At 35.8% G+C, this 13,652-nt stretch overlaps 1 protein-coding gene across 1 annotated transcript in view; it reads left to right on the plus strand.

Moving 5' to 3' along the window:
- The window catches only part of LOC109059926 (alpha-1,3-mannosyl-glycoprotein 4-beta-N-acetylglucosaminyltransferase B-like), a 122,642-nt gene that overhangs the window by 77,778 nt on the left and 31,212 nt on the right, over positions 1–13,652 (plus strand). The window contains exons 5-6 of the mRNA XM_042769687.1: positions 3,691–3,737; positions 5,318–5,431. Of these exons, the coding sequence (XP_042625621.1) occupies positions 3,691–3,737; positions 5,318–5,431 (161 nt within the window). The remainder of the gene's footprint in view (positions 1–3,690; positions 3,738–5,317; positions 5,432–13,652) is intronic.

Here is a 13,652-nt window from a genome sequence, read left to right on the forward strand (position 1 = left end):
CTTGGTTTCCGCTGTAAAACAAACACTTATGAACACTGCAGCAGGTGGAGCTTAAAGCGTTTCCTTGGTTACCGCTGTAAACGAAGCACTTATGAACACTGCAGCAGGTGGCGCTTAAAGCGTTTCCATGGTTTCTGCTGTAAACGAAGCACTTATGAACACTGCAGCAGGTGGAGCTTAAAGCGTTTCCTTGGTTACCGCTGTAAACAAAAAAAAAAGCACTTATGAGAACACTGCAGCAGGTGGCACTTAAAAGCGTTTTCCTTGGTTACCGCTGTAAACAAAGCACTTATGAACACTGCAGCAGGTGGCACTTAAAGCGTTTCCTTGGTTACCGCTGTAAACAAAGCACTTATGAACACTGCAGCAGGTGGCACTTAAAGTGTTTCCTTGGTTTCCGCTGTAAACAAAGCACTTAAAAACACTCAAGAAGGAAACACTTAAAGCGTTTCCTTGGTTACCGCTGTAAACAAAGCACTTATGAACACTGCAGCAGGTGGCACTTATGAACTTTAATATGTATTATACAGAGGCAAGGTGAAAATAAAAAATACAATCTAAACTTTTCTAAAGACAGTAAGTTTCCCTCAGACATACATATAAACTATAGAAGCAGATTAGTCTCAAATATAATTCACGCAAAAAACACGATTCACACATGCGTAGACAATTTCACATGCATGAAACCTAATTCACGTACACACAAAAAGAATTCACGTGCGTGAAAAAGAATATATATTCACAAAAAGCAATTCACATGCGCAAAATAAAATTATATATTCATAAAATATATTTCACAAATGCAAAACACAATTCGTAGATATACAACTGTGCACAAAAACCCTTTGAATGTTTAAATGTACAAGTGTCTGAATGTACAAATCGTCATTTACTACGAATCCACTCGGATTTGTGTGTGTGTGTTTTTGAGACTTTCCTGGCAGAGCTCTCTTCCCACGTGGGTCGTGTCGTACTCTTTTAGCCAATCAGATGTGAGCTTACCATTCAACCAATCATATCATAAGCCACTGAGAGTGCATTCAAGGAGCACGATTCTGCGAACCTTTTGCGCAATATGGATTAATTAGAACGGAAATTAAGCCTTTACATCAGTAATCCCCATAGACAGTAAAAGAAAAATGGACACAGCGACCCAATTGTGGAACTCAGTTGAGACAAGTGAAGCCCATTTTTTAGCGATTTTTTAGCACTTCCGTTTCTGACGCGCGCAGACTCAAACAAAGGAAGCTTCTGCCATTTATTGTGACTTCATCTGAACATGTGCAAAACTACTCTCCTTTGAATGCACTCTCAGTGGCTTATGATATGATTGGTTGAATGGTAAGCTCGCATCTGATTGGCTAAAGAGTACGACAGACCCACGTGGGAAGAGAGCTCTGCCAGGAGTCTCAAAACCACACACACACAAATCCGAGTGGATTCGTAGTAAATGACGATTTGTACATTCAGACACTCGTACATTTTAAACATTCAAAGGTTTTTGTGCACAGTTGTATATCTACGAATTGTGTTATTGCATTTGTGAAATGTATTTTATGAATATATAATTTTATTTTGCGCATGTGAATTGCTTTTTGTGAATATATTTTTTTTTTTCACGCACGATTGATTTTTTTTGTGTGTACGTGAATTAGGTTTCATGCATGTGAAATTGTCTACGCATGTGTGAATCGTGTTTTTTGCGTGAATTATATTTGAGACTAATCTGCTTCCATAATAAACTCCTTCCCCTAATTGAATCTCGATTTGTTTAGCATCTCAACCAATTTGAATCGTCACATATTTGAATCGATTTTCAACCACCTCGCGGTTAACCGTTACATCCCTAATATTAATATTATAACTGTTAATAATGCTCACACAGAGCCGTAGTTCACTGACAAGCTACACAAAATTGCATTCAAAATCGCTGGTGATTCATTGCCGATTTTGAACACAATTTTGTGTAGCTTGTCAGTGAACTACAGCTCTGTGTTGTAAATGCCGCTCCCGGAGCGGATTTACATTTACTGGGAGCGGAGTGATTATTAAATGAGTGTGGAGGGGAAATTGTTGCCGCTCCACTCCGCTCACATACTCTGATCTGAACGCACATGCTGGAGATTAACTACTATGAGAGGAGCGGCTTTACTGACGAAATGTGCATGAAAATACTACAGCCCTAGTAATAATATACACAATGGCCTGGGGATAGGCATGTTTGTTCACAGAAAGGTTTATCTATGAATTAATGAAAGAAAGTCGTTTTCTATGGTCAGTAAAGTATGTGTCTGTTCAAAGTTAAACTTTGTGAATGAGTACAAAACTGCATTTTTTAAAAAAAGATCATTGTCTGAGTATATGACCATGAATGTAGTTTCATCTGTAAATATGCACATAGTTTGTTACACAGACAGACGTTTGATCTGCATTATTTATAAATGAAAATAATATAATTCACTGCTGTATAACCAGCGCATTGCAGTTATAATGTCAAGATTTTAGCAATTCAGTTGAAGTGACTGCGGGTTACACTGAAGTACTATTTCAGAAACAGAAAATATGTATGTAAATGAGAACTGCTTAATTGGCCATTTAGTTGTATAAAAATGCATTACTTTATGTAACATATTAGAGAGTAGCCTAAACGCAAGTATGACTTGATGACATCATGAATATGATAATTAGCATATACAAAGTTGAATTGTTTTATAAATTATACTCATGTTTATTAAAAACAAGTTTTGTAATAACAGTTAGGTTTGGACCTTTTCGTGTTTCATCTAAGTCATAAACCCCAAACTTCCTATTTAATATGAAAAAGCAGCAATTCCCATTTCTCTGGAATCGGGCGCAAGGTTGCTGCAGGTGTTTCCTCATCATCTATCACTCATTCTCTTTCCTGTGTCTCAGGAGTCACTCTGATAGTTTAGAAAACAATGACTTAGTCATGAGATATCTGTGGGAAATAATGAGGATTTGATGAGTCAAGAACACTGACACAGTGTCTGGATCCTCAGTTTATGCCCTCGTGCACTGTCCTTGAGTTTTACTGTTCTAGCTCTGTTTAACACAATAGGATACATTAATAGTGCCTCAAAACAGCTCTAGGGCATTACTTAAAGTAGACAGAAAATGGAAGTTGTGATGGTCTTTTCTACCCTATTATAAAGATCGAACACATGAATTTAAAGATGTGCAAGTTAAAAATGTCTGAATGCAATTGATAACAGAATATAAATCCAGATGGCTTATATTTAAAGACGGCATTTCATGTTTGAAATAATAACACAATGCATAAACTGTTTAAAGACCTAAAGTTAAAAAAAAAAAACAATCTTACAGAAAGAACTGACTGTAATTCTGTTCATTCTAATGACGGCTATAGCGCCCCTTGTAGAAACTTCCAGAATGCGGCGCATACTTTGGTTGCATTTTAAACGAACCGTTTTCTGCTGTTTTATAGTGGAAAGTGCTTTAGCAGCTCATCACCATTTGCTTCCATTATTGGATAGTTAAAGTTTCTCTCTTGACTACAGAGACTGTATAAATCCCTTTTAGCAGGAAAAGTCAGGAAATGAGAATTGACATTGTACTTAAAAACGTCCATCCAAAAAACTCCTACAAACACTTTGTCTAGCCCAAAGGTGAATCATTTATTAAGCAATTGATTCTTGCTTTGTTTTGCAGACAGATCAACAATATGCAAATAGTGTTGCTGACAACCTTAAGCGCCTGTAAGTACTGGAGATTTTCATTACTGTTATGACCACAATCTGCTTGAGTTTCATGGATACATGTGTGGTTATGTGTGTGCGAGAGATCATGTGACTGCAGACTTTTCCTCATATGTTTTTTTGAGGACAATAGCAGAAGAAACAGAAGGGAAAGTCCATCCTCCGGGTGTTAGAGTTCCTCTGCCTCGTTCTGCTTGTCCCACATTAGTCATGTGTTTGTGCTTATACTGATTGTTTTTGCACAGGCTTACAATACTGGATCACAGTCTGTGTGTGTTTTGATTAGATCTTTGCTTTTGTTGGCTCTTATTTCTCCCATTACTGTATCGATCTACTTATGGGTGTGTTATGTGGTTGCAAAACAGGGTTGTTATTGTGAACTAAAACTAAAACCATAAAAAACTAAAAACGACAACTGAAATAAAATTAAATAATTGTTGCCAAGGAAGCATTTTTCATTTTAAATTAATTGAACTGGACTTACTAAAATACTAAAAGTAAAAAATAAATAAATAAATAAATAAATAAATAAATAAATAAATAAATAAATAAATAAATAAGTAAGTAAATAAATAAGTAGGCATGTTTTAAAAAAGCTAACTACTAAAAATGAAATAAATAAATAAATAAATAATGATAATATGATCAAAATGATCAAAAAAACAAAACAATGAAAACTGATAATAATATAAAAAAACTAGAATAGTATCTCTATTATCTCGTGTATCCTTTTTTTTTTCTTTTTTAAATGCTTAAGATTTGTGCAATAGATTTGTCATTAATGCGTTTGAATGCTCAGATTTATATTAATATAATTAATGATATACAGTATGAGCTCATGAATGTATTTTAAAATCTGAAACACAAAGATGGTGATATATGACAGAAGTTTTTAAAGAATAATTAATCTAAAAATGAAATTGGGGAATAATGACTAGCACAATAGTGAAAGAGGTATATGTACTTCATTTAAATAAAGTCCACTGAACCTACGTATATTCTTGAGGTAATCATTCCTCATAGTCACACAGCTGGTTTTATTAAGTTAGGAGATATAAATACTATTTAAAGTGTGTGATTTAAACCTGTGCTATGAATTAATGAACCTGTGCTGTCAATATTGTAGATTTTAATAGTTCTTCTTTACTTTCATTGCACAAATCATAGTGCAAATTACAACACACTGACACATATAATGTGGAAATTGATAAAAAATATTTAGGATTCTGAGCTATTTGTATTATAACATATTAATTAAATAAACATTATTGTGCTGGAGAAATATGATTTAACGATGAAATTTGTGATTTTATTTTCCAGTTATATTTTAGTTTCAGTAATAATAACTAAATTAATAATAAGAACAAAAATCATAATTTCAAAAAAAATTCTCCATACAAAAAACATTCACAAAATCAAAAACATTACACATTCAATTTCAGTGTATGGAAAGAGGAGCTTGGACATTTTAATAAACATCTATTATGTTTTACAAAAGACAAAGTCAAACAGAATGATGTGAATGTAAATGATGACAGAGTTGTTTTTTTAGTTGTGTTAACATACTCTGTGTGTTTCAGGTTTCCAGGGGAGATTCAGTCTGGGCTGTTGGAGATCATCTCTCCCTCCATCCATTTCTATCCAGACTTCTCTCACCTCAAAGAGTCGTTTGGTGACCCTAAAGAGCGGGTCAGGTAATATGACTGCTGCACACAAACCCTTCTCTTCCCATCAGTGTGTGTGTGTGTGTGTGTGTGTTTTGTTGCAATTAGCCATGAATGATCAGTGTGAACGCTAAGCTAGAGCTGCCCCTCTCAGCAATTAGCAAAAAACAGAACTACTTACACACAGTGATCACATGTACAGAAATGCAGATTACATTCACTTCTCTCGATTCTGCAAGTAACTTACATTATGAATCATGTACAGATCCGTTTTGCAATGCTAAATGTGTGAAACTGACTTATCTAGAGGCATCTGTGTACTAGAGTACTAGAGTTTTCAGGTCTTATGAAAGCGCTCTCTGCCTGACTTAAATGAGCTTTTTGCGTGTGTGCGTGTTTCCCCAGGGTCAGCCTTTTTTATGCATTATTCATGAGTGCACACACACTTCCAGCATCTCTGTTCTGTCAGTTCACTTTAATTAACACAAACACACAACTAAACCAAAGTATGTCTCTGTACACACACACACTGCTTATCTGCAGCCTGTCACTTCAGTGCTGAATCCAGGCACTTCTGTCCCTCACAGACTCATTTTCCCACTCCTGTCAGAAATTCAAGGGTTTTCCAAATGGAGGTTTATCAGGGAACTACAGGGGGTTCATGAGTTGATGAAAATGTAATAACTAATTATACTGAATGTAAAATAAAAATCAATGGGGCTGTACAATAATCCAGATATAGTTTAGTGCGAATGCTGTGAATTATATAACTGTATAGTCTGATCTGATGCATGTTTTAGAGCGAAGCGCAGCACTGTTCATTTAAACCTGAGCAGCTCATGATCCAGTGTTTTCAGTGTCTCAGAGTGCCTCAGTTCACAATAAATGCAGCAAATATTGTCTCTGCATGTGCTTAATTTACAATACTCACGTTCACAAATTCCAACATTTTGTGGACAGACGTTCACAGTATTTTACCAATATTTAGCAAAAAAAAAAAACTTGAGGATGTGAAATGTTAAAGGAATTTATACATAAATATTAAAGTTGTAACTTGTATTATTATCAAATACACTACTGTTTAAAAGTTTGGGATCAGAATGATTTTTAATGTTTTTTTACAGGAGTTTCTTATGCTCATCAAGGCTGCATTTTATTTGATCAAAAATACAGGGGAAAAAAATAATATTGTAAAATATTATTATGATGTAAAATAACGTTATTCTATTTTAATATGCATTAAAATCTAATTTATTCCTGAGACGCGCAGCTGAATTTTCAGCATCATTACTCAAATTTTCAGTGTCACATGATCTTCAGAAATCATTCTAATATAAGCTTAATATTTTTTGGATGGAAACTGTGCTGCTTAATATTTTTTGGAACCTTTTGGATTTTTTTGGATTCTTTGATGAATAAAAAGTTAAAAAGAAAGGCATTTATTTAAAATACAAAATCTTTTCTAACAATATACACTACAGTTAAAAAAATTTGGGTCAGTAAAATTTTTATTTCTTTCTTTTTTTTTTTAAGAAATGAAAACTTTTATTCAGCCAGGATGTGTTAATTTGTTAAGAAGTGATAGCAAAGATTTATATTTTGAATAAATGCTGTTCTTTCTAACTTTTTTTATCAAAGAATCTTGAAAAAGTATCGCAGTTTCCAAAAAAAAAAATTTGGCAGCACAACTTTTGCAAACATTGATAATTTTAATTATAAATCAACATATTAGAATGATTTCTTAAGTATCATGTGACACTTTATACTGGAGTGATGGCTGATGGAAATTCAGCTTTGCATCACAGATATAAATGATATTTTAAAGGATATTAAAACAGAAACCATTATTTTGCAAGATTTTTGTTTTTTTGTTATGTATTTTTGATCAAATAAATGCAGCCTTGATGAGCATAAGAGACTTCTTTAAAAAAACATTACAAGTCTTACTGATCCCAAACTTTTTTGACTGGTAGTGTATGGAGATTTATTTTAAACTACAATTGTAATATAGAACAGTATTATTTCTATCTTAATTTTTTATAGAGTTGATAATAATAATAATGCTAATAATAATCATAATGCATTATTCAGTTTGTTTTGGCTCTGAAAACAGCAGTGTGAATGTAATGTAGACTGAGACGCTATCACAACTAAAAGAGGTTTGAGTCTCTGTACTTGCTCTGCCGCAGCAGCAGTGTAGCAGATCTATTCCGCCAAGACCTGTATATTACCATGCTAAACTCTCAGAGAGTAACAAAATATATTTAGTTGCATGTCATGTAACTATTAATCTACTTCAGTGTGTTGTTAAATTATTGAAATATTCAATTAAAATATCAGGAGTGCTTCAAATAAATATTTTATGTCTAAGGGGGTTGGCTGACCTAAAGTTTGGTTACCCATTTGTGAAAACCATTGGAGGATCTTAGTATAGTTACAGTACCATGAGTTCAGCCATTTGCATGATTGCTGAGAAACTCACACTAAGAACAAACATTCCCAAATTAAAATGTTCCGCACAACCTCATTTTCATCAGTTTCGCAGTCACATCAGGTGTTTTTATGACTTCTTCAGTTGTTCCACATGTGGACAAACTGCATGTGTTCATTCAGATGCCTCAGCATTTGGTTCAGGGTTTGGTGGCATGAGTGTGATTCTCTATTTTACACACATTAAATCAAACTCATTTAATTTGAAATTCATTTTTTTAGTGGTTAAAGATTTAGAATGTAAACCACAAAACTGAGTTTACGAGTCTTAGTGTGTTTTAATCGGACATTGCGTGACTGCACTTGAGTTTGTGTGTGTGCGGTGTGCGAGCAAAGTTGGACAGATGTATCCTCAAGAGACCCTGGTCAAATTGTTGACCATCTCACACATACAGGATAAAAGAGAAAAGCTGGCACCTGTATGTCAGGGATAGTGCGGATGACTGGATTTCACAAGATTTTCCAAATATGGTGTGTATAGGTTTATCCAACAGGGCAATAAAAACAACATATGGATCTGTCTGTCTGTTGGTCGGTCGGTCTGTCTGTCTGTCTATCTATCTGTCTATTTAAATGTCTGTCTATCAGTCTGTCTGTCTGTCTGTCTATCTATCTATCTATCTATCTATCTGTCTGTCTGTCTGTCTATCTATCTATCTATCTGTCTATGTCTATCTATCTGTCTGTCTGTCTATCTGTCTAGTCTCGTCTGTCTAACTCATCTATCTATCTATCTATCTATCTATCTATCTATCATCTGACTGTCTATCGTCTGTCTGCTATCTGCCTGTCTGTCTGTCTGTCTATCTGTCTGTTTATCGTGCCTGTCTGTCTCTCTTTATCTATCTATCTGTCCTGTCTGTCAGTCGGTCGGGTCCTGTTTGTCTATATTGTCTGTGTCTTATCTATCTGTCTGTCTGACGGTCGATCGTTCGGTTGGTCAGTCTGTCTGGCGGTCTGTCTGTCTGTCTGTCGGTCTGTCTATCTGTCTTTCTATCTATCTTTCTGTCTGTTTCTCTGTCTGTCTGTCTCTATTGTTCTCTTGTTCTTTCTGTGTGTTTTCTCATTCTCTCAATCTATCTATCTGTATATCTGTCTGTCTAGGTATTTGTCGGTCTGTTTCTGATGGTATGTCTGTCTGTCTGTCTGTCTGTCTATCTGTCTGTTTATCTGCCTGTCTGTCTGTTTATCTATCTATCTGTCTGTCTGTCGGTCTGTCTGTCTGTCTGTCTGTTTGTCTGTCTATCTGTTTGTCTGTCTATCTGTCTGTCTGATGGTCGATCGTTTGGTTGGTCAGTCTGTCTGGCGGTCTGTCTGTAGGTCTGTCTGTCTGTCTGTCTGTCGGTCTGTCTATCTTATTATCTGACGGTCGTCGTCGTTTCGGTCTGGTCAGTCTGTCTGGCGGTCTGTCTTCACGTCTGTCTGTCTGTCTGTCGGTCTGTCTATCTGTCTGTCTGTCTATCTATCTATCTCTCTGTCTGTCTGTCTGTCTGTCTGTCTGTCTGTCTGTCTATCTGTCTATCTATCTATCTTTCTGTCTGTCTGTCTGTCTGTCTGTCTGTCTATCTGTCTAATCTTCTGGCTGTCGGTCTGGTATATCCGTCTGTCGGTCGGCGTCGGTCTGTTTCTGGTCATGTATGTCTGTCTGTCTGTCTGTCCGTCGGTCGGTCAGTCTGTCGGTCTCCAGTCGGTCAGTCGGTCTGTCTGTTTATCTGTCTGTTGGTCGTCGGTCAGTCGGTCAGTCTGGCGGTCTGTCTGTCGGTCTGTCTGTCTGTCTGTCTGTCTGTCTGTTTGTCTGTCTATCTGTCTGTTTGTCTATCTGTCTGACGGTCGACCATCCATCTTTCAATTCTGCACGCTCTCTGTCACTATCTCTGTCTGTCGGTCGGTCTGTCTGTCTATCTGTCTATCTGTCTGTCTGTCTGTCTGTCTATCTATCTATCTATCTTTCTGTCTGTCTGTCTGTCTATCTATTTGTCTGTTTATCTATCTGTCTGTCAGTCGGTCGGTCTGTTTCTGGCGGTATGTCTGTCTGTCTGTCGGTCGGTCTGTCTATCCATCTATCTGTCTATCTATCTGTCTGTCTGTTGGTCGGTCGGTCTGTCTGTCTGTCTATCCATCTATCTGTCTATCTGTTTGTCTCTTTCTCTCTCTATATATATAAAATGTTTAACCTCTAAGATTTAAAAGTTAAAAGTCTAATGTTAGAAGTTGTGCTTTTTATTAGGGATGCTCTGATCAGGATTTTTGAGACCGATCACCGATCACATAAAGCAATATCTGCCGATAACGATCACCAATACTGATCTTTTTAAAGCCTTCTTTTTATCATTTATAACTATTTATAGTGATACTCCAATCAGGATTTTAGACATTTATTCAGGGCCTGAATTCATTTTTGAAAATGGGTGAAATTCCCCTCTTAGGTGACTCTTATTAGAGAGGAAGCAACACAGATTGTGCTGTCACAACATTTATCCATTATTTTGATTTCAAATCCAAACATTGTTGGGTTCACCCCTGTTGGGTTTGCATCTTTGCAGTAAACAAGAGCTTTGTTTTCAACTGCATCAAAGCTGGAACTGAATGTTGCTCTTTCTTACACCCTGATGGGTACTTCTTTTAGCACACTTCCATGCTGGAGAAGTGCAGAGACACAGAATGAGTTTTTGTCCAAAAGAGGCCAGAAGTTTAATGTTCTTATCACAAGATTACCGTGTGTGTGTGGGGGGGGGGTCTGGTATACAGTATATGGTTTATGAGGACACATATGTGTAAAATGACATGGGTACTAAAACGTAGTCATGTTTTATGTGGACACTATCTGTCCTAGAGAACAAAAAATTTTTTTAATTTAAAAAATGGCAGTATTTTTCTAGAGTAATATTGTTAAACTGTGTTTGTGTTTTTTTATTTAAAATGAGGCTATGGCAGTGTGTGTGTGTGTGTGTGTGTGTGTGTGTGTGTGTCTGTGTGTGTGTGTGTGTGTGTGTGTGCGTGCGTGCGTGTTGTTGAAAAGGTATGTGTGTGTGGTGTTGAAACTCTGACGTAAATGTACACATATGATGTCTCTAACAGATAATTTCCTTCCTGCAGGGTATCACATTAAATAGGGTAGCTTATCAAAACACTGAATTTGTATCCGTGTAAGTTTGTGTGAAAGAGAGAGAGGCTTGTGCGTTTATCATTCGACTCCATCTGTTTGCACTCGGCACATTTGATGTGGTCAGTGCTGCTAAACTCCAGTTACTACACTATAAATACTCTCACTAAGAACATCTTAGCTGTAAACACACACACACACACACACAGACACACACACACACACACACACACACACACACATATATATATATAAATATATATATAGATATATATATATATATATATATATATATATATATATATATATATATATTATATATATGTTATGTATAGTTTTTTATGTCAAGCGTGTCATATATATATATATATATATATATATATATATATATATATATTTATATATATATAATATTAATATTATTTTTAATGAAGTTGTATTTGCACAGAGTTCAAATACACTGCAGTTACAATTATATTGTCACATGTCATTAAGTTTGGACTTTGTTTTTCTTTCCCCTTCATTGAGTTAACTGTGTCATTCTGTTCAGGTGTGTTTAGTTAATGATCCTTATTTGGTCTTTGTATTTAAGCTACTGTGTATTCAGTCCTAGCTTGTCTGGTCTCATCAATTTTAACGTCTGCATTTATGCTAGCCTGTGTGTTGGATTAAAGACTTTGTCTTCATGCGCTTAATACAGCGTAGCTATAATGCTATGATGAACTATTATTTATAACGGGGTCAGCAACCTTTTCAGCATGACGTGCCAATTTACATTTTTCTTGTTAACCACTGTGCCAACACCCCCCCCCCCTTTTTTTATGCATTCTGTACAGTACAGTACATACACATTTTTAGAAGATATGATTAAAAAAAATAGGCCTATTTGATTTTCATGCAAATAGTTTCTGAGGATTTTTTTCATAAATTATTTTTTTTAAATTTCAAAAGTTTCTTGAATAACAGATAAACAGTATGACCGTACTGAACACCACTGTATGTATGTGTGTGAGAAGGACATAGCATTGAAACCATTCAGTTTAATCACCGTTCTATATTAATGTGCTGCTTTAATTGATGCGCGCACACACACACCACTCGCACACCGAGATCTGAGATCGCGCTGTGCAAAAAGTAACATTCAGATGCTCATAAACTTCTTGTCAGCGCTGCTATGCGACTTTTATTAATTGACACTGAATCGCTACGTTATATTTCTCAGCAACGAAGGGAGTAAAATAGCTGTTTTTTAAGTAAGTTAGCCTAACTAAACTCAGCTTCATTGTTTGTACAGAGAGATAATTTACACATCTCTCTCTTGCTCTCTCTCTCTCAAAATGTCAGTATTTTCTCTATTACACTCGCGCCAGCCATCAACCATCCCTCTGCCACCCACTGTTCACACGCGCCCCATATTTCCCACACCCCATTAATAATAATAATACAACAAATAAAAAAAATGCCTGTAGGTGGCATCAGTAGCTGGGTTTCCATCCAAAGTTGTGAATTTAACTTATGCGTAAAATTGGAATATCGCACAAAACATTTGCGAATAATCACCGTTTCCATCCAACGAGTGAAAGAGAACAAAATTGTCACTTCCTGATAAACTGGAACTATACATCACTAAGAAAAGTAGGAGAAGCTACTGAATATAATAATCTTCCTATATAATTAATTACTTGCACCTCAGAATGAGCAGATGAAATACAATGAATGCGGTTACTGCTTTCGGAGTTGGATCCTGCTGTTTGGGAACAAAGTTGTTTAACAGTTCTGGGAGCCAATTATATAGAAATACTTTGACAGACTTTGCTTGTGCATTTCCGAATGACCATATAACAACATTTCAGATGCTGTGGAACAAGATCGGTCCACTGGTTAGTCAAGATTTACTATCCCATAGTGCAAAGTCACATGACTTTTTTGATGCGCTTGGAGGAATTTATTCACAAAATGCATTTCCGTATCCCATTTTTCGCATTAAACCTTTTTCACACAAGTCAAAAACCACCTCAAGCGAGCGTAAAAACTTTTTTGCAAATTAAGGCATTTTTATTCAAAATTCAGTGTTTCCATCACTTGATTCTGATGCAATACTTCAAAATGCACATAAAAGCAGGGTGAGGGAAACCCAGCTACTGTCATCATAACTGAATCATCATTCATTCAACCAATTTGATCTAAATGATTCATACAAAAACGCAGATTCATTTAGTGTTGCTATAGTTGTCTCATCTTAGATATAGATATCTACCTGGGAACTTCCATAAACCACAAGTCACATTCTAGCACATTAAGCTACTGGTGATTTCATGCACTTGGGAACTGCCAACTCCAATTTAAACAATCAGGTAAAGTGGTTAAAAAAATGCCCACTGATTGGGAAATGCCTTTTTTGGTTCTTCATTGTCCCCAACCAATGGCTTGAACGTTCTCTTGCGTTGTACCTCTCAAAATTTCATTCAGCTCCCATGTCACACATTAAGACTCATCACAGTATGTTTGAGATCAATGATGAGACATGCAAGAAACAAAGACAATTGATGTGCAATATTTTAATTGAAAGGATTTTTTTCTGTCACTTTTTGAGCTTGTCCTCTTATCTGTAATCAGCAGGTCTCTGTTTTCTGTTTTTTATTATCTTCAACCTGTTGG

This window comes from Cyprinus carpio, chromosome A14 (assembly GCF_018340385.1).
Source record: "Cyprinus carpio isolate SPL01 chromosome A14, ASM1834038v1, whole genome shotgun sequence".
NCBI lineage: Eukaryota > Metazoa > Chordata > Actinopteri > Cypriniformes > Cyprinidae > Cyprinus > Cyprinus carpio.